Raw genomic sequence first — 19,759 nt, forward strand, 5'->3', positions numbered from 1 at the left:
TCAATTATTTGGATAATTGGAGCGCATTCTGGGGAAGGTGGGACCTGTACAAGTAGGACGGGTTGCATCTGAACCAGAGGGGCACCAATATCCTGGGAGGGAGGTTTTCTAGTACTCTTCGGGAGGGTTTAAACTAATTTGGCAGGGGAATGGGAACCGGATTTGTAGTCCAGCAACTAAGGTAGCCGATATTCAGGACACCAAAGCGTGTAAAGAGGCAGTGAGGAAGGGAACACTGACAAAGGAGAGTACTTGCAGGCACGGAGATGGGTTGAAGTGTGTATACTTCAACGCAAGAAGCATCAGGAATAAGGTGGGTGAACTTAAGGCATGGATCGGTACTTGGGACTACGATGTGCTGGCCATCACGGAAACTTGGATAGAAGAGGGGCAGAAATGGTTGTTGGAGGTCCCTGGTTATAGATGTTTCAATAAGATTAGGGAGGGGGGTAAAAGAGGTGGGGGGGGTGGCATTGTTAATTAGAGATAGTATAACAGCTGCAGAAAGGCAGTTCGAGGAGTATCACCCTAATGAGGTAGTATGGTTTGAAGTCAGAAATAGGAAAGGAGCAGTCACCTTGTTAGGAGTTTTCTATAGGCCCCCCAATAGTAGCAGAGATGTGGAGGAACAGATTGGGAAACAGATTTTGGAAAGGTGCAGAAGTCACAGGGTAGTAGTCATGGGTGACTTTAACTTCCCAAATATTGAGTGGAAACTCTTTAGATCAAATAGTTTGGATGGGGTGGTGTTTGTGCAGTGTGTCCAGGATGCTTTTCTAACACAGTATGTAGATTGTCCGACCAGAGGAGGGGCAATATTGGATTTAGTACTTGGTAATGAACCAGGGCAAGTGATAGATTTGTTAGTGGGGGAGCATTTTGGAGATAGTGACCACAATTCTGTGACTTTCACTTTAATGGAGAGGGATAGGTGCGTGCAACAGGGCAAGGTTTACAATTGGGGGAAGGGTAAATACGACGATGTCAGACAAGAATTGAAGTGCATAAGTTGGGAACATAGGCTGTCAGGGAAGGACACAAGTGAAATGTGGAACTTGTTCAAGGAACAGGTACTACGTGTCCTTGATATGTATGTCCCTGTCAGGCAGGGAAGAGATGGTCGAGTGAGGGAACCATGGTTGACAAGAGAGGTTGAATGTCTTGTTAAGAGGAAAAAGGAGACTTATGTAAGGCTGAGGAAACAAGGTTCAGACAGGGCATTGGAGGGATACAAGATAGCCAGGAGGGAACTGAAGAAAGGGATTAGGAGAGCTAAGAGAGGGCATGAACAATCTTTGGCGGGTAGGATCAAGGAAAACCCCAAGGCCTTTTACACATGTGAGAAATATGAGAATGACTAGAGCGAGGGTAGGTCCGATCAAGGACAGTAGCGGGAGATTGTGTATTGAGTCTGAAGAGATAGGAGAGGTCTTGAACGAGTACTTTTCTTCTGTATTTACAAATGAGAGGGGTGATATTGTTGGAGAGGACAGTGTGAAACAGACTGGTAAGCTCGAGGAAATACTTGTTAGGAAGGAAGATGTGTTGGGCATTTTGAAAAACTTGAGGATAGACAAGTCCCCCGGGCCTGACGGGATATATCCAAGGATTCTATGGCAAGCAAGAGATGAAATTACAGAGCCGTTGGCAATGATCTTTTCGTCCTCACTGTCAACAGGGGTGGTACTAGGGGATTGGAGAGTGGCGAATGTCGTGCCCCTGTTCAAAAAAGGGACTAGGGATAACCCTGGGAATTACAGGCCAGTTAGTCTTACTTTGATGGTAGGCAAAGTAATGGAAAGGGTACTGAAGGATAGGATTTCTGAGCATCTGGAAAGACACTGCTTGATTAGGGATAGTCAGCACGGATTTGTGAGGGGTAGGTCTTGCCTTACAAGTCTTATTGAATTCTTTGAGGAGGTGACCAAGCATGTGGATGAAGGTAAAGCAGTGGATGTAGTGTACATGGATTTTAGTAAGGCATTTGATAAGGTTCCCCATGGTAGGCTTCTGCAGAAAGTAAGGAGGCATGGGATAGTGGGAAATTTAGCCAGTTGGATAACGAACTGGCTAACCGATAGAAGTCAGAGAGTGGTGGTGGATGGCAAATATTCAGCCTGGATCCCAGTTACCAGTGGCGTACCACAGGGATCAGTTCTGGGTCCTCTGCTGTTTGTGATTTTCATTAATGACCTGGATGAGGGAGTTGAAGGGTGGGTCAGTAAATTTGCAGACTATACGAAGATTGGTGGAGTTGTGGATAGTAAGGAGGTCTGTTGTCGGCTGCAAAGAGACATAGATAGGATGCAGTGTTGGGCTGAGAAGTGGCAGATGGAGTTTAACCCTGAAAAGTGAGAGGTTGTCCATTTTGGAAGGACAAATATGAATGCGGAATACAGGGTTAACGGTAGAGTTCTTGGCAATGTGGAGGAGCAGAGAGATCTTGGAGTCTATGTTCATACATCTTTGAAAGTTGCCACTTAAGTGGATAGAGCTGTGAAGAAGGCCTATGGTGTGCTCGCGTTCATAAACAGAGGGATTGAATTTAAGAGCCGTGAGGTGATGTTGCAGCTGTACAAAACTTTGGTAAGGCCACATTTGGAGTACTGTGTACAGTTCTGGTCACCTCATTTTAGGAAGGATGTGGAAGCTTTGGAAAAGGTGCAAAGGAGATTTACCAGGATGTTACCTGGAATGGAGAGTAGGTCTTACGAGGAAAGGTTGAGGGTGCTAGGCATTTTCTCATTAGAACGGAGAAGGATGAGGGGCGACTTGATAGAGGTTTATAAGATGATCAGGGGAATAGATAGAGTAGACAGCCAGAGACCTTTTCCCCGGGTGGAACAAATCATTACAAGGGGACATAAATTTAAGGTGAAAGGTGGAAGATATAGGAGGGATATCAGAGGTAGGTTCTTTACCCAGAGAGTAGTGGGGGCATGGAATGCACTGCCTGTGGAAGTAGTTGAGTCGGAAACATTAGCGACCTTCAAGCAGCTATTGGATAGGTACATGGATTACAGTAAAATGATATAGTGTAGATTTATTTGTTCTTAAGGGCAGCACGGTAGCATTGTGGATAGCACAATTGCTTCACAGATCCAGGGTCCCAGGTTCGATTCCGGCTTGGGTCACTGTCTGTGCGGAGTCTGCACGTTCTCCCTGTGTCTGCGTGGGTTTCCTCTGGGTGCTCCGGTTTCCTCCCACAGTCCAAAGATGTGCAGGATAGGTGGATTGGTCATGATAAATTGCCCTTGGTGTCCAAAATTGCCCTTGGTGTTGGGTGGAGGTGTTGAGTTTGGGTGGAGTGCTCTTTCCAAGAGCCGGTGCAGACTCGGGGCCGAATGGCCTCCTTCTGCACTGTAAATTCAATGATAATCTAAGATTAATCTAGGACAAAGGTTCGGCACAACATCGTGGGCCGAAGGGCCTGTTCTGTGCTGTATTTTCTATGTTCTATGTTTTCTATGTTCACTCGCCCAACCTGTCCAGATCTTGCTGTAAGATTCCTGCATTCTTGTCACAATTGACCCGCCCACCTAATTTGGTATCACCTGCAAACATTGAGGTGTTACTTTTTGTTCCCTCATCCAAATCATTAAGAGATATTGTGAATAGCTGGGGTCCCAGCACCGATCCCTGTGGTACCCCACTGGTTACTGCCTGCCAATTTGAAAAGGACCCATTAATCCCTACTCTTTGTTTCCTCTCTGCCAACCAGTTTTCTATCCACATCAATACATTTCCCCCAATCCCATGCGCTTTAATTTTGCACAATAATCTCTTATGCGGGACTTTGTCAAACGCCTTCTGAAAGTCCAAATATACCACATCGACTGGCTCCCCCTTGTCGACTGTATTGGTTACCTCTTCAAAGAATTCCAACAGGTTTGTCAAGTATGATTTTCCCTTCATAAATCCATGCTGACTCTGACTGATCCTGCCACTGCTTTCTAAATGTTCCGCTATAAAGTCCTTGATAATGGATTCAAGCATTTTCCCCACTGGGGCTGGTTTAGCACACTGGGCTAAATAGCTGGCTTTTAAAGCAGAGCAAGGTAGGCCAGCAATTCCTGTACCAACCTGCCCGAACAGGCGCCGGAATGTGGCGACTAGGGGCTTTTCACAGTAACTTCATTGAAGCCTACTTGTGACAATAAGCGATTTTCATTTCATTTCACTACCGATGTTAGGCTTACTGGTCTATAATTCCCTGCTTTCTCTCTGCCTCCCTTTTTGAATATTGGAATGACGTGAGCTACCCTCAATCAGGGCAAGTAAAATAGTTGCTCAAGTTGCCTAATGTTTTTTTTCTGTTGCCAGAGAAGAGACATTTTAGTTCTGTGGGACAGGGAGAGGCTTGCCACTGCCAGATGTGAAGAAAGTTACTAATGCCAAAAGAATGTAAAATGGGAGGAATAATAGAGGCTTGTTTATATGAATGTTGAGTAATTGGATGCATTCCAGTAAAGCTGTTTCTGGCCAAGGAATGAAGAGACGACTTATAAATTTGTTTTCACGTGAAGATGCATTTGATCATTGTTCTCATTGTGCTTGACGTTGATCAGGGATCCCCAAAGCCTTGGGGACTTGAAAACTAATCTTTGTGGCTCAGGTCTAATGTTTTGTTCCTGGTTTTCAACCTACAAAAGTTTATTTTTAATTGATGGTGCAAATGGAAATTATGCTCACCAGAGATGCTCTGTAATCATTTGCTAATGCTCAGCAAAGATCCTAACACTGTGCTGCGAACTTGAGGCCATGCCTTGGGGGATGGGTGGCAATGAATGCTGGCCTAACCAGCGATGCCCACATCCCGTAAAATGGATTTTTTAAAAGGCAGAAAGCTGCTGATATTACTCTGAACTTTAACGGTCTCGGCTGCTTTGCATGGAGTTGATGATGGGTGTCTACACTTGAAGGGAGGGTCAGGAAGTGCGGCTTTTATTGAAATATTTGCCAGCTTCTGTTGCAAATGTGAAAGAAGCTTTGAAAATTTGTTTCCGATGGAAATGCCACATGGAGGGCTCCCTGCACAAAAGATGGCGTCTAAGCGCCAGGGTGGTCTTGCTGCAACTGTACAAAATACCAGTGAGACCGCGCATGGAGCACTGGGAGCTGTTTTGTTCCCCTTATTTAAGGAAAGATATTATTTCATTGGAGGCGGTTCAGAGAAGGTTCACTAGGATGATCCGTGGTATGGAGGGATGGTCTTATGAGCAAAGGTTAAAACGGGTGGGGACTTGTTGGAATTTAAAAGAATGAGAGGTGATCTCATTGAAACACATCGGATTCTTAAGGGGCTTGACAAGGTAAATGCTGAGAGGTTGTTTCCCATAATGAGAGAGTCTCGAACTAGAGTTCCCCTCCACCCCCACCCCCCCAAGGTTGCTGCTGACCGACCTTCCTCTAACGCTCCGCGAGATAGTCTAGGAACGGTTGCCACCGCCTGTAGAACCCCTGCGCAGACCCTCTCAAAGTGAACTTAATCTCCTCCAACTTTATGAACCCAGCCATATCATTTATCCAGGCCTCCAGGCTGGGGGGGCTTCGCCTCCTGCACTCCCAGTTCGTCCACTACTCCAAATATTGCTAGCCCCCAGCTTGGCTTGACCCGGACTTTCACCACCTGAGATATTGCTCCCGCCACTCCTCTCCAGAACCCCTCCAGTGCCGGGAATGACCAAAACATATGGACATGGTTCGCCGGGCTCTCTGAGCAACTTCCACATCTGTCCTCTACCCCAAAGAACCTACTCAACCTCGCCCCTGTCAAGTGCGCTCTGTGGACCACCTTAAATTGTATCAGGCTGAGCCTGGCACACGAGGAGGAGGAATTAACCCTACCTAGGGCATCAGCCCACAGACCTTCCTCGATCTCCTCCCCCAGCTCCTCCTCCCATTTACCCTTCAACTCTTCTACCAGCGCTTCCCCCTCTTCTTTCAACTCCTGGTGTATTTCCGACACCTTGCCCTCCCCGACCCATACACCCGAGATCACCCTGTCTTGAACTTCTTGTGCCGGGAGCAATGGGAATTCCCTCACCTGTCGCCTCACAAAAGCCCTCACTTGCATATATCTAAAGGCATTTCCCGGGGGTAACTCGAACTTCTCCTCCAGTGCCCCTAGGCTCGCAAAAGTCCCGTCGATGAACAGGTCCCCCATTCTTCCAATCCCCGCCTGATGCCAGCTCTGGAACCCCTCGTCCATCTTCCCCGGGACAAACCGGTGGTTACCCCTGATCGGGGACCACACCGATGCTCCCATTGCACCCCGGTGCCGTCTCCACTGGCCCCAGATCCTTAGCGTTGCCGCCACCACCGGGCTCGTGGTATACATTGTCGGCGAGAGCGGCCGCGGTGCCGTCACCAACGCCCCCAGGCTCGTTCCTTTACAGGACGCCATCTCCATCCTCTTCCATGCCGCCCCCTCTCCCCCCATAACCCACTTGCGGATCATCGCCACATTTGCTGCCCAGTAGTAGCTCCCCAGGTTTGGCAGCGCCAACCCTCTTCGGTCCCTACTGCGTTCCAGGAACCCTCTCCTTACTCTCGGGGTCTTATTCGCCCACACAAACCCCATAATACTCCTGCCTACTCTCTTAAAAAAGGCCTTAGTGATCACGATGGGAAGGCACTGAAACACAAACAGAAACCTCGGAAGGACCACCATTTTAACCGACTGCACTCTACCCGCCAGCGAGAGCGGTAACATGTCCCATCTTTTGAAATCCTCCTCCATTTGCTCCACCAACCTCGTCAGATTCAGTTTATGTAGGGTCCCCCAACTCCTGGCTATCTGGATCCATAGATACCGAAAGCTCCCCTCCGCCCTCCTCAGCGGTAGGTCCCCTATCCCTCTTTCTTGGTCCCCCGCCTGTAATACAAAGAGCTCACTCTTCCCTTCATTGAGCTTATAGCCCGAAAACTCCCCAAACTCCCTTCGAGTCTGCATGACCTCCACCATCCCCTCCATTGGATCCGCCACGTACAGCAACAGGTCATCCGCATATAGCGACACCCGATGCTCTTCTCTCCCTCGGACCACCCCCCTCCATTTATTAGACTCCCTCAATGACATGGCCAATGGTTCGATCGCCAATGCGAACAGGGGGGACAGGGGGCACCCCTGCCTCGTCCCTCGGTACAGTCGAAAGTACTCTGACCTCCGCCGGTTCGTCACTACACTCGCCATCGGGGCTCTGTAAAGGAGCTTAACCCAATTGATAAACCCTACCCCAAACCCAAACCTACGCAGCACCTCCCAGGGGTACTCCCACTCTACTCGGTCAAAGGCCTTCTCCGCGTCCATAGCTGCCACTATCTCCGCCTCTCCCTCCTCCGATGGCATCATTATCACGTTTAAGAGCCGCCGCACATTGGTGTTTAGTTGCCTGCCCTTTACAAATCCCGTCTGGTCCTCGTGGATTACCCCCGGGACACAGTCCTCGATCCTCGTGGCCTGCACTTTTGCCAGCAACTTTGCATCCACATTGAGGAGCGAGATCGGCCTGTACGATCCACATTGCAGTGGGTCCTTGTCCCGCTTTAGGATCAAAGAAATTGTCGCTTCCGACATTGTCGGGGGCAGGGTCCCCTCCTCTCTTGCCTCATTAAAGGTCCTCACCAGTAGCGGGGCCAACAGGTCTGCGTACTTCCTGTAGAACTCCACCGGGAACCCATCCGGTCCCGGGGCCTTCCCCGCCTGCATGCTCCCCAAACCCTTGCTCAGCTCCTCCAACTTTTTTTAAAAAATATATATTTTATTGAAATTTTTTTTCCCTGAGCAACATTTTTCCCGCTTACAAAACAAGCGAAACGATAACAGTAACAAAACAGAAATGTTTCAACTTTTTAACAATAATAATAATAATATACAAGTAACAAAACCTTGTACTCTCTTGACCTATACTCAACTGAGCCTCCCCCCCCCCCGGGGGTTGCCGCTGCTGGTCATCCGTCTTCCCTCTAACGTTCCCCTAGGCAGTCGAGAAATGGCTGCCACCGCCTGGTGAACCCTTGAGCCGATCCTCTCAGGGCAAACCTTATCTGCTCCAGTTTAATAAACCCCGCCATATCATTTACCCAGGCCTCCAGTCCGGGGGGTTTCGCCTCCTTCCACATGAGTAGGATCCTGCGCCGGGCTACTAGGGACGCAAAGGCCACAACGTCGGCCTCTTTCGCCTCCTGCACTCCCGGCTCTTCCGCAACTCCAAATAGAGCTAACCCCCAGCCTGGTTTGACCCGGGCCTTCACCACCTGCGAAATCACTCCCGTCACGCCCTTCCAATACCCTTCCAGTGCCAGGCACGCCCAAAACATATGTGCGTGGTTTGCCGGGCTCCCGCCACACCTCCCACATTTGTCCTCCACTCCAAAGAACCTGCTCAATCTTGCCCCCGTTATGTGTGCTCTATGTAGCACCTTAAATTGAATCAGGCTAAGCCTGGCGCATGAGGAAGAGGAATTTACCCTGCTTAGGGCATCAGCCCACATACCCTCCTCTATCTCCTCCCCTAATTCTTCTTCCCACTTTCTTTTTAGTTCGCCCACCGACTCCTCCCCCTCTTCCCTCATCTCACTATAAATCTCTGACACCTTGCCCTCTCCGACCCACACCCCTGAAAGCACCCTGTCCTGTATCCCCTGTGTCGGGAACCGCGGAAATTCCCTCACCTGTTGTCTAGTAAACACCCTCACCTGCATATATCTCAAGAAATTCCCCCGGGGTAACTTATACTTTTCCTCCAGTGCTCCCAAGCTCGCAAAAGTCCCATCTATGAATAAATCTCCCACCTTCCTAATTCCCAACTGGTACCAGCTTTGAAATCCTCCATCCATTCTTCCTGGGGCGAACCTGTGGTTGTTCCTGATAGGGGACCCCACCAGGGCTCCCCGCACCCCTCTCTGTCCCCATATGTTCAGCGTTGCCGCCACCACCGGGTTCGTGGTGTACTTTTTCGGTGAGAACGGTAGTGGCGCCGTCACCAGCGCCTCGAGACTCGTCCCTTTACAGGACCTTCTCTCCAGCCTTTTCCACGCCGCTCCCTCACCCTCCATCATCCATCTACGTATCATTGCCACATTGGCGGCCCAATAATAATCTCCCAAGTTCGGTAGTGCCAGTCCTCCTCTGTCCCTACTGCGCTGAAGGAACCCCCTCCTTACTCTCGGAACTTTCCCTGCCCACACAAAGCTCGTAATGCTCCTGTCTATTTTATTAAAAAAGGTCCTGGTGATTAAAATAGGGAGACATTGAAATACAAATAAGAACCTCGGGAGGACCATCATCTTAATTGCTTGCACCCTGCCCGCCAGCGATAGAGGCTGCATGCCCCACCTCTTAAAGTCCTTCTCCATTTGTTCCACCAGCCGTGTCAGATTAAGTCTGTGCAAGGTTCCCCAGCTCCTAGTGATCTGAATCCCCAAGTATCGGAAGTTTCTTTCCACTTTCCTTAGCGGTAAGCCTTCTATCTCTCTACTCTGGTCCCCTGGATGTATCACATATAATTCACTCTTCCCCATGTTTAATCTATATCCCGAAAATTCCCCGATCCTCCTCAAGATTCGCATAACCTCTGTCATCCCCCCCCGCTGGGTCCGACACGTATAGCAATAGGTCATCCGCGTATAACGAGACTCGGTGTTCTTCTCCCCCTCTAGTCACCCCTCTCCATTTCCTGGAGTCTCTCAGCGCCATGGCCAGAGGTTCAATTGCCAGCGCAAACAGCAATGGAGACAGCGGGCATCCCTGTCTTGTTCCCCTATATAGTCGGAAATACTCCGATCTATGTCGACCTGTAACTACGCTTGCCGTCGGTGCCCCATAAAGTAGTCTAACCCAGCGAATAAATCCGTTCCCAAACCCAGACCTCCTTAACACTTCCCATAAATATTCCCACTCCACCCGATCAAATGCCTTCTCTGCGTCCATTGCCGCCACTATCTCTGCCTCCCCCTCCACTGAGGGCATCATTATCACCCCTAATAGCCGTCGCACGTTAACATTCAATTGTCTCCCTTTTACGAACCCTGTCTGGTCTTCGTGCACCACCCCTGGGACACAGTCCTCTATCCTCGATGCCAGCACCTTTGTTAGCAGTTTGGCATCCACGTTCAATAGTGAAATAGGTCTATAGGACCCACACTGCATCGGATCTTTGTCCCTCTTCAAAATTAGCGATATCGTCGCCTCCGAGTAGTATCCCCCCTTCCCTGGCCTCAGTGAACGTCCTCGCCAACAACGGGGCCAACAAGTCCACATATTTTCTGTAGAATTCCACCGGGAACCCGTCTGGCCCCGGGGCCTTCCCTGCTTGCATGCTTCCCAGTCCCTTAATAACCTCGTCCACCTCAATCGGCGCCCCCAGGCCTGCCACCGCCTGCTCCTCCACTTTCGGGAACCTCAACTGGTCCAGGAACTGCCGCATCCCCTCCTCTCCCTCTGGGGGCTGAGACATATACAGTTCTTCATAAAAGGTCTTAAACACCTCATTTATCTTTCCTGCCCTTCGCACAGTGTCTCCCCTTTCATCCCTAATTCCTCCTATCTCCCTCGCTGCTGCCCTCTTTCGCAGTTGGTGCGCCAACAGGCGACTAGCCTTTTCCCCATATTCATACCTCCTCCCCTGTGCCTTCCTCCACAGTACCTCCGCCTTTCTGGTGGTCAGAAGGTCAAACTCGGTCAGGAGTCGTCTCCTCTCCCTGTACAGCTCCTCCTCCGGGGTCTCTGCAAATTCCCTATCCACCCTTAAAATCTCCCCCAGTAATCTATCCCTTTCCTTGGCCTCTGTTTTCCTTTTGTGGGCCCCAATAGAAATCAGCTCTCCTCTGACCACCGCTTTTAGTGCTTCCCAGACCACTCCCACAGGGACCTTGCCGTCGTCATTGACCTCCAGGTATCTCTCGATACACCCCTCACTCTTGCACACACTCCCTCATCCGCCATCAGTCCCACATCTAATCGCCAGTGTTCTCTGCTCCCTGTCCTCTCCTACTTCCAGGTCCACCCAATGTGGGGCATGATCCGAAACCGCTATGGCTGAGTATTCAGCTTCTTCCACCCTAGAGATCAACGACCTTCCTAAAACAAAAAAATCTATCCGGGAGTACACTTTATGGACGTGGGAGAAGAAGGAATACTCCCTAGCCCTGGGTCTAAGAAATCGCCATGGATCCACTCTCCCCATTTGGTCCATAAACCCCTTTAGTACCTTGGCCGCTGCCGGCCTTCTTCCAGTCCTTGAGCTGGATCTATCTAGCCCCGGGTCCAGCACCGTATTGAAGTCCCCTCCTAAAATCAAATTTCCTGCCTCCAGGTCCGGAATACGCCCCAGCATCCGTCTCATGAACCCCGCATCGTCCCAATTTGGGGCATACACATTAACCAACACGACCTCCATTCCCTCCAGCCTACCACTCACCATTACATATCTACCTCCACTATCTGCTACGATGTTCTTTGCTTCAAATGCTACCCGTTTCCCCACCAAAATGGCCACCCCTCTGTTCTTTGCGTCCAGTCCTGAGTGGAACACCTGTCCCACCCATCCTTTCCTTAGCCTAACTTGGTCCGCCACCTTTAGGTGCGTCTCTTGGAGCATGACCACGTCTGCCCTTAGTCCTTTCAAATGCGCGAGCGCTCGGGCCCTTTTTATCGGTCCATTCAGGCCTCTCACGTTCCACGTGATCAGCCTCACTGGGGGGCTACCTGCCCCCCTCCCGTGTCGACTAGCCATTACCTTCTCTAGGCCAGCCCCATATCCCGCCTCCGGGCTCCCGCTCGCTCCCCCCAGCGTCGCATTCCACCCCCGACCACCCTCTCTTTAGCCATTTCCTTTTGGATTTCCGCAGCAGCAACCCAGTTGTCACAACCCCCCCCCCCGCCCCCCCGCCCCACTAGATCCCTAGCTCCTCCAACTTAATTAGTGCCCCCAAACCAGCCATCTTTTGCTCCTCCACCCTCGGGATTTTCAGCTGATCTAGGAATCGTCTCATCCCCTCTCCCCCCGCTGGGGGCTGGGATCTGTACAGCTCTTCATAAAAGGTCTTGAATGCCTCGTTTATTTTCGTCGCACTCCGAACCGTGGCTCCCCTTCCATCTTTGACACCCCCTATTTCCCTCGCTACCATCCTCTTACGGAGCTGGTGTGCCAGCATCCGACTAGCCTTTTCCCCATACTCGTAGTTCGCCCCCTGCGCTTTCCTCCACTGTGCCTCCGCCTTCCCTGTGGTCAACAGGTCAATATCCGCCTGGAGCCGTCGTCTTTCCCCAAGTAATCTTTCCTCCGGGGCCTCTGCGTATCTCCTGTCCACTCTCAAAATCCCCCCCCCCCCCCACTAACCTCTCCCTTTCCATACCCTCTGTCTTCTCCCTAGGAGCCCTAATGGAAATTAGCTCTCCCCTGATCACCACCTTCAACGCCTCCCATACCACCCCCACCCGCACCTCCCCGTTGTCGTTGGCCTCCAAGTACCTTTCGATACACCCCCTCACCTTCCCACACACCACCTCGTCCGCCAGCAGTCCCACATCCAGCCGCCACAACGGGCGTTGGTCCCCCTCCTCTCCCAGCTCCAGTTCCACCCAGTGCGGGGCATGGTCCGAAACGGCTATAGCCGAATACTCTGTCCCCTCCACCCTCGGGGTGAGCGCCCTACCCAGAACAAAGAAATCTATCCGGGAGTAGGCTTTGTGTACAGGGGAGAAGAAAGAAAATTCCCTGGCCTGCGGCCTTGCAAACCGCCATGGGTCCACCCCCCCCCCCCCCCATCTGATTCATAAACCCCCTAAGTACCTTGGCCGCCGCCGGCCTCTTTCCAGTCCTTGATTTGGAGTGGTCCAGTGCTGGATCCAACACTGTATTGAAGTCCCCTCCCATTATCAGGCCTCTTATCTCCAGGTCCGGAATGCACCCCAACATGCGTTTCATGAATCCTGCATCATCTCAGTTCGGGGCGTATACGTTTACCAACACCACCCACGTCCCTTGCTGCCTACCGCTCACCATTACATATCGCCCTCCATTGTCCGCTACAATAGTCTTGGCCTCAAATGACACCCGCTTGCCCACCAATATTGCCACCCCTCTGTTCTTCGCGTCCAGTCCCCAGTGGAATACCTGTCCTACCCATCCCTTTCTTAGCCTGACCTGGTCCGCCACCTTCAGGTGTGTTTCTTGGAGCATGGCCACGTCCGCCTTCAGTCCCTTTAAGTGCACGAACACTCAAGCCCTCTTCACCGGCCCATTCAGGCCCCTCACATTCCACGTTATCACCAGATTGGAGGGGCTCTCCCCCCCGGCGCCGACTAGCCATCTCTTTTCTGGGCCAGTCCCGTGTCGGGGTTGCTGGGTTACGGGGATAGGATGGAGGTGTGGGCTTAGGTAGGGTGCTCTTTCTGGGGCCGGTGTAGACTCGATGGGCCGAAAGGCCTCCCGCTGCACTAAATTCTATGAGTCGTCGAAGCTCCTTGCCCCACAGAGCTTGGGGGGGCAAAATCCTGGTGAATATTTAAAGCTGAGATAGATAGATTCTTGATCAGTAAGGGAATGGGGTTGCGGAGAAAGGGCAGGAAAATGGGCGTGAGGAATGTCGGCTCAGCATGACCTGATTGACTGACGGAGCTGGCACAAAAGGGCCCACTCCTGTTCCTATTTCTTATGGTTCTTCAGCCACCCCTTCCAATGCCACGTCCCCATGCAAGCTCAGGAGCAGCAACTAGTGTCTTCTCTCTCCTTCCAGGTGAAGCAGTGATTTCCATGTTTTTTCAGTTTAGTTTTCTAGACTGTGCTGTTCACAGTGTACACCGGGGGAGACTAAATGCAGACCTCTCGGTTACTTTACTAAACACCTCTGCTCATTCTACAAGTGTGACTTTGAACATCGGCCCCATGCCATTTTAATTCTCTGTCCCTGTCCTCTGCCTTCTGTCCTGGTCTGATTAAGATCAACAGAAGCTGGGGTGACAGTACCTCATTTTTCAATTAATCATTCAATACTCCACATTGAGTCAAACAACTTGCTGCCACTCTTTTTGGACAGCAGTTATTGATAATGATTGTGCGCTTGCCCTTGACACCACATTACAGTCATATTTTGTTGCTTTATTTGCCCTCATTAACGTCCCCTTTAGCCTTGTATCTCAGTGCCTATTTTCATTCTTTCGTGGGACGTGGGCATTGCTGGCTAGGCCAGCACTTATTGCCCGAGACACCGCCTCGAACTACTGCAGATCAGTTCATGTGGTGCGGTTCTGTAAGGGAGGAAGTTCCAGGATCTTGACCCAGTGACAGTGATCTAACGGCGATGCGTTTCCAAGTCCGGATGGTGGGCGGCTTGGAGGGGACTTTGTGGTGGTGGTGTTCCCACGCATCTGTTGCCCTTCTGCTAGGTGGAGTCCAAGTCACGGGTTTGGAAGGTGCTGTCGAAGGAGCTTGATGAGTTGCCGTAGTACATTTTGTTGATTGTACAGACTGCCGCCATTGTGTGTCAGTGGTGGAGGGAATGACTGTTTCAGATGAATGTAAATGTAACTGGTACGATGAGAATTTATTGCCCATCGATAATTGCCAGTGAATATGATGCTAAGTTGCCTTTTTGGGTACAACTGAGGCGCTTGCTGGGCCATATCAGAGTGCTGTTAATAACCAATCACATTGCTATTGATCTGGATTTGCATATGGACCAGACCAGGTAAAGTGGATAGATTTTCTCCTTCAAGGGCATTGATGTATATACACCAAATATTATACTATCCGTTCTCTCTCTCTCTCGCTCTCTCTCTCTCTCTCTCTCTCTCTCTCTCTCTCATTCTGCTAACAAACAGATGATCTGAATCCAGGCCTCCAAAAAGTCTTGAAAATCTGTTCAGTGTGCAGACTTTCATAGCGTGGGGCCACGTTTTGAGGCTCTTGACCATCAAAGGTTTGGCTGGTCAAGCTACTTAACTGAACTCCATATCAAACGCAATGAAGACATAAATGTGTGACTGTTCAAAATTGTTTGGAAGATTTTATTCTAACCAGTCATTTGAAACTTTGTGGAAGCAAGCTTAGCTGGCCTTGTGTGAAATAGTGAAGGGAATTGGGGGAAGAATTAGGAAGGTCCCTGGAAGGTGCAGGTTTTGAGGGAGACTTTGGAATATGTGAGGTGATGCAGCAAAATAAATGGATTTAGAATACGGAGGTGCAATGAAAGTTAAACCAGGTGAGGGGAGTTGCAAAAAAATGCACAGTAGGCCCAAATTGGGTTTGCAGAAGACACACAGACATTGCAGTATTCATTGTGACGTACAGCAGGTTTAACACCAAGTTGGTCTTGCATTGTGCACCAACTTTCACTGCACCTATTTCAGATACTGCACGACATGGCACGGTATTATGGGTGGTTTCATAGATTATCAAAGAATTTACAGTGCAGAAGGAGGCCATTCAGCCCATCGAGTCTGCACCGGCTCTTGGAAAGAGCACCCTACCCAAAGTCAACACCTCCACCCTATCCCCATAACCCAGTAACCCCACCCAACACTAAGGGCAATTTTGGACGCTAAGGGCAATTTATCATGGCCAATCCACCTAACCTGCATATCTTTGGACTGTGGGAGGAAACCGGAGCACCCGGAGGAAACCCACGCACACACGGGGAGGATGTGCAGACTCCGCATAGACAGTGACCCAAGCCGGAATCGTACCTGGGACCCTGGAGCTGTGAAGCAATTGTGCTACCCACAATGCTACCGTGCTGCACTATGGTAGCACAATGGGTAGCACTGTTGCTTCACACACCCAGGGTTCCAAGTTCGATTCCCGACTTGAGTCACTGGCTGCGTGGAGTCTGCACATCCTCCCCGTGTCTGCGTGGGTTTCCTCCTGGTGCTCCGGTTTCCTCCCACAAGTCTCGAAAGACATGCTTGTTAGGCGAATTAGATATTCTGAATTCTCCCCCAGTGTACCCGAACAGGCGCCCGAGTGTGGTGACTAGGGGCTTTTCACAGTAACTTCATTGCAGGTGTTAATGTAAGCCTACTTGTGACACTAATAAAGATTGTTATTACTGCAGCCTTCTTTTACACTGTACAATGCAAGGTTTGTTCATGGTCAGTCACTACAATAAATATTATATCCTGATTTGGAATTGATCCCTCCCTCAATGGCAGAATAAGTCCAAACAAGCCAGCACTGTTTCAGTTCCATCACTGGGATACACAAACAATTTAAGAACTCTGGTCACCAAAAGCCATAATAAAATAGTTAACCTAACAACTGACAACATTTATCACTGGCACCATGCCTTGAGGTGTGAACCAGAGTAATGTGAAGGGCTTTGTCTGTGTTTATTTATGTTGGCTTAATTATCTTTTGTCACATTACATATAGAGTTTAAACCATGACGGCTCACAATAAATGAAACTGTTGATACGTGACAGCCTAGATAGAACACCTTGCGTAAGAACTGGGGGGGAAAGCAGTGTGTCATATACGGTCCTCGGAACCTGCACTGCCCATCAGTAAGATCATGACTGAGAAAATTAATGGGATGAAAATTGAGGCCAGGCGTACTGGGAGGGCTGGATATGCTTAGAGCAGATAAGTCAGTTTATCGTGATGGCTTGCATCCCAAATTGCGAAGGGAAGTTGCGGGTGGAGACAACGGGATGGGCTTTCCGTAATCTTACATCCTTCCCTCGATACAATGGAGTTGCCAGAGGATTGGAGAATGGCAAATGCGACGCCCTTTATTGAAGAAACGACGCAAGGGCAGTCCTTGTAACAACAGGCTGGTCAGTTTAACATTAGAGAATAGCTGGGTCCCTGCCCGGTTGCGCTGTAGACATGGCAGCGGCCGTGCTCGAACCCTAACCCGTCAACCGTGACCCCACAGCCCCCACCACCCCCACCAGATCCCCAGCCCGAGCAGAAGCCCCCGGCCAGCGGCACGGATCCCGGACGAGTGTGGCAGCGCTGGACACTGTCCACAGCCGGCACACAGGGTTCCTGACACGTGGCCTGTGCTGTCGAGAGCTCTGCCCATCGGGGGCTGCTCATCGCAGGTGGGCCAGCCGATGACGGTGTGCGCGTCACCATGATGTGGTTTGGAGGGGCGGACCGACATCAAACCGGCATCGGCCCCGATTCCGGCGTTGGAATCCATTCTCCGCCCGATCGCCGATCTCAATTTCGCCGTCGGGCTACGGGGAATACAGCCCCTTGTTTTTTCAGTTGTTCGCTGGCTTGGGACTGTGCAGTTATTAACTATTTTTGTAGAAGTTGGAGAGAGAATTTGGGGAAGCCCACAATTGAGGTTTAAGATGTCGTGTTCACTAATTAAACATTACAACCCAAATGTTGAGAATTACTCCGTTTGATTCTTCCCCACGGAGGGAGTTGGAAAGTGAGATTATTCTGATAATTGGTTGCTTCCATAACAGGCAATTGAAGTTCTCAACAAAAGAAGTTGAAATATTCCTAAAGATGACCTCTCCGTCCGTAGATTAGTGTGTTTTGGTTCCTATGTGCTGCTGTGATTATACTATGAAAATTTGAGTTTCTGTGTCTAATTTCAGGGATCCGTTACAGCATGGATGTGTGTGTAGATGAAGTGAAAGCCCTGGCCTCTCTGATGACTTACAAATGTGCAGTGGTTGGTAAGTACTCAGATCAGTTTACTGATCATTTGTTTTGCAATTTCTGAGTTTATTGAACCGTTCCAACCGTATCTGGGAGATTAACAATTTTCACCGTGCATTCAACCTCTCTGGCCTGCACCAGCTCTCCAAATGAGCAATTCATTTAATGCCATTCCCTTGCCTTCTCCCTGTAGCGCTTGCACATTTTTATTTTTTGAAAATTGAGGTGGGGGAGGGGGAGCAGAGCAGAGGAGGGGAGGGGGCTGGGTGAAGAGCAGAGGGAGGGGGGAGCAGGGGATGAGCGGGGGGAGGAGCAGAGGAGGGTGTGTGGGAGGAGCAGAGGAGGGTGTGTGGGAGGAGCAGAGGAGGGTGTGTGGGAGGAGCAGAGGAGGGTGTGTGGGAGGAGCAGAGGAGGGTGTGTGGGAGTAGCAGAGGAGGGTGTGTGGGAGTAGCAGAGGAGGGTGTGTGGGAGTAGCAGAGGAGGGTGTGTGGGAGGAGCAGAGGAGGGTGTGGGAGGAGCAGAGGAGGGTGTGTGGGAGGAGCAGAGGAGGGTGTGTGGGAGGAGCAGAGGAGGGTGTGTGGGAGGAGCAGAGGAGGGTGTGTGGGAGGAGCAGAGGAGGGTGTGTGGGAGGAGCAGAGGAGGGTGGGTGGGAGGAGCAGAGGAGGGTGGGTGGGAGGAGCAGAGGAGGGGGGTGGGGGGGAGGAGCAGAGGAGGGGGGTGGGGGGGAGGAGCAGAGGAGGGGGGTGGGGGGGAGGAGCAGAGGAGGGGGGTGGGGGGGAGGAGCAGAGGAGGGGGGTGGGGAGGAGGAGCAGAGGAGGGGGGTGGGGGGGGAGGAGGAGCAGAGGAGGGGGTGGGGGGAGGAGCAGAGGAGGGGGGTGGGGGAGGAGCAGAGGAGGGGGGGGTGGGGGGGAGGAGCAGAGGAGGGGGGTGGGGGGGAGGAGCAGAGGAGGGGGGTGGGGGGGAGGAGCAGAGGAGGGGGGTGGGGGGGAGGAGCAGAGGAGGGGGGTGGGGGGGAGGAGCAGAGGAGGGGGGTGGGGGGGAGGAGCAGAGGAGGGGGGTGGGGGGAGGAGCAGAGGAGGGGGGTGGGGGGAGGAGCAGAGGAGGGGGGTGGGGGGGAGGAGCAGAGGAGGGGGGTGGGGGGGAGGAGCAGAGGAGGGGGGTGGGGGGAGGAGCAGAGGAGGGGGGTGGGGGGGAGGAGCAGAGGAGGGGGGTGGGGGGGGAGCAGAGGAGGGGGGGTGGGGGGGGGAGCAGAGGAGGGGGTGGGGGGGGGGAGCAGAGGAGGGGGGTGGGGGGGAGGAGCAGAGGAGGGGGGTGGGGGGAGGAGCAGAGGAGGGGGGTGGGGGGGAGGAGCAGAGGAGGGGGGTGGGGGAGGAGCAGAGGAGGGGGGTGGGGGAGGAGCAGAGGAGGGGGGTGGGGGAGGAGCAGAGGAGGGGGGTGGGGGAGGAGCAGAGGAGGGGGGTGGGGGAGGAGCAGAGGAGGGGGTGGGGGAGGAGCAGAGGAGGGGGAGGGGGAGGAGGAGCGGTGGGGGAGGGGGAGGAGGAGCGGTGGGGGAGGAGGAGCGGTGGGGGAGGGGGAGGAGCAGCGGTGGGGAGGGGAGGAGCAGCGGTGGGGGAGGGGGAGGAGCAGCGGTGGGGGAGGGGGAGGAGCAGCGGTGGGGGAGGGGGAGGAGCAGCGGTGGGGGAGGGGAGGAGCAGCGGTGGGGAGGGGGAGGAGCAGCGGTGGGGGAGGGGGAGGAGCAGCGGTGGGGGAGGGGGAGGAGCAGCGGTGGGGGAGGGGGAGGAGCAGCGGTGGGGGAGGGGGAGGAGCAGCGGTGGGGGAGGGGGAGGAGCAGCGGTGGGGGAGGGGAGGAGCAGCGGTGGGGGAGGGGGAGGAGCAGCGGTGGGGGAGGGGGGAGGAGCAGCGGTGGGGGAGGGGGAGGAGCAGCGGTGGGGGAGGGGGAGGAGCAGCGGTGGGGGAGGGGGAGGAGCAGCGGTGGGGGAGGGGGAGGAGCAGCGGTGGGGGAGGGGGAGGAGCAGGGGGGGAGGGGGAGGAGCAGAGGTGGGGGGAGGTAGGGGGGAGCGGAGGTGGGGAGGGGGGAGCGGAGGTGGGGGGAGGGGGGAGCGGAGGTGGGGGAGCGGAGGTGGGGGGGGAGG

At 52.5% G+C, this 19,759-nt stretch overlaps 1 protein-coding gene across 1 annotated transcript in view; it reads left to right on the forward strand.

Annotated features, from left to right (window-relative positions):
- Positions 1–19,759, forward strand: part of LOC140403666 (glutamate dehydrogenase 1, mitochondrial-like) — a 138,522-nt gene that overhangs the window by 36,243 nt on the left and 82,520 nt on the right. Inside the window, exon 2 of the mRNA XM_072491826.1 lies at positions 17,564–17,644. Coding sequence (XP_072347927.1) covers positions 17,564–17,644 — 81 coding nt within the window. The remainder of the gene's footprint in view (positions 1–17,563; positions 17,645–19,759) is intronic.

The sequence above is a fragment of the Scyliorhinus torazame genome, chromosome 28, assembly GCF_047496885.1.
Source record: "Scyliorhinus torazame isolate Kashiwa2021f chromosome 28, sScyTor2.1, whole genome shotgun sequence".
Taxonomy (NCBI): domain Eukaryota; kingdom Metazoa; phylum Chordata; class Chondrichthyes; order Carcharhiniformes; family Scyliorhinidae; genus Scyliorhinus; species Scyliorhinus torazame.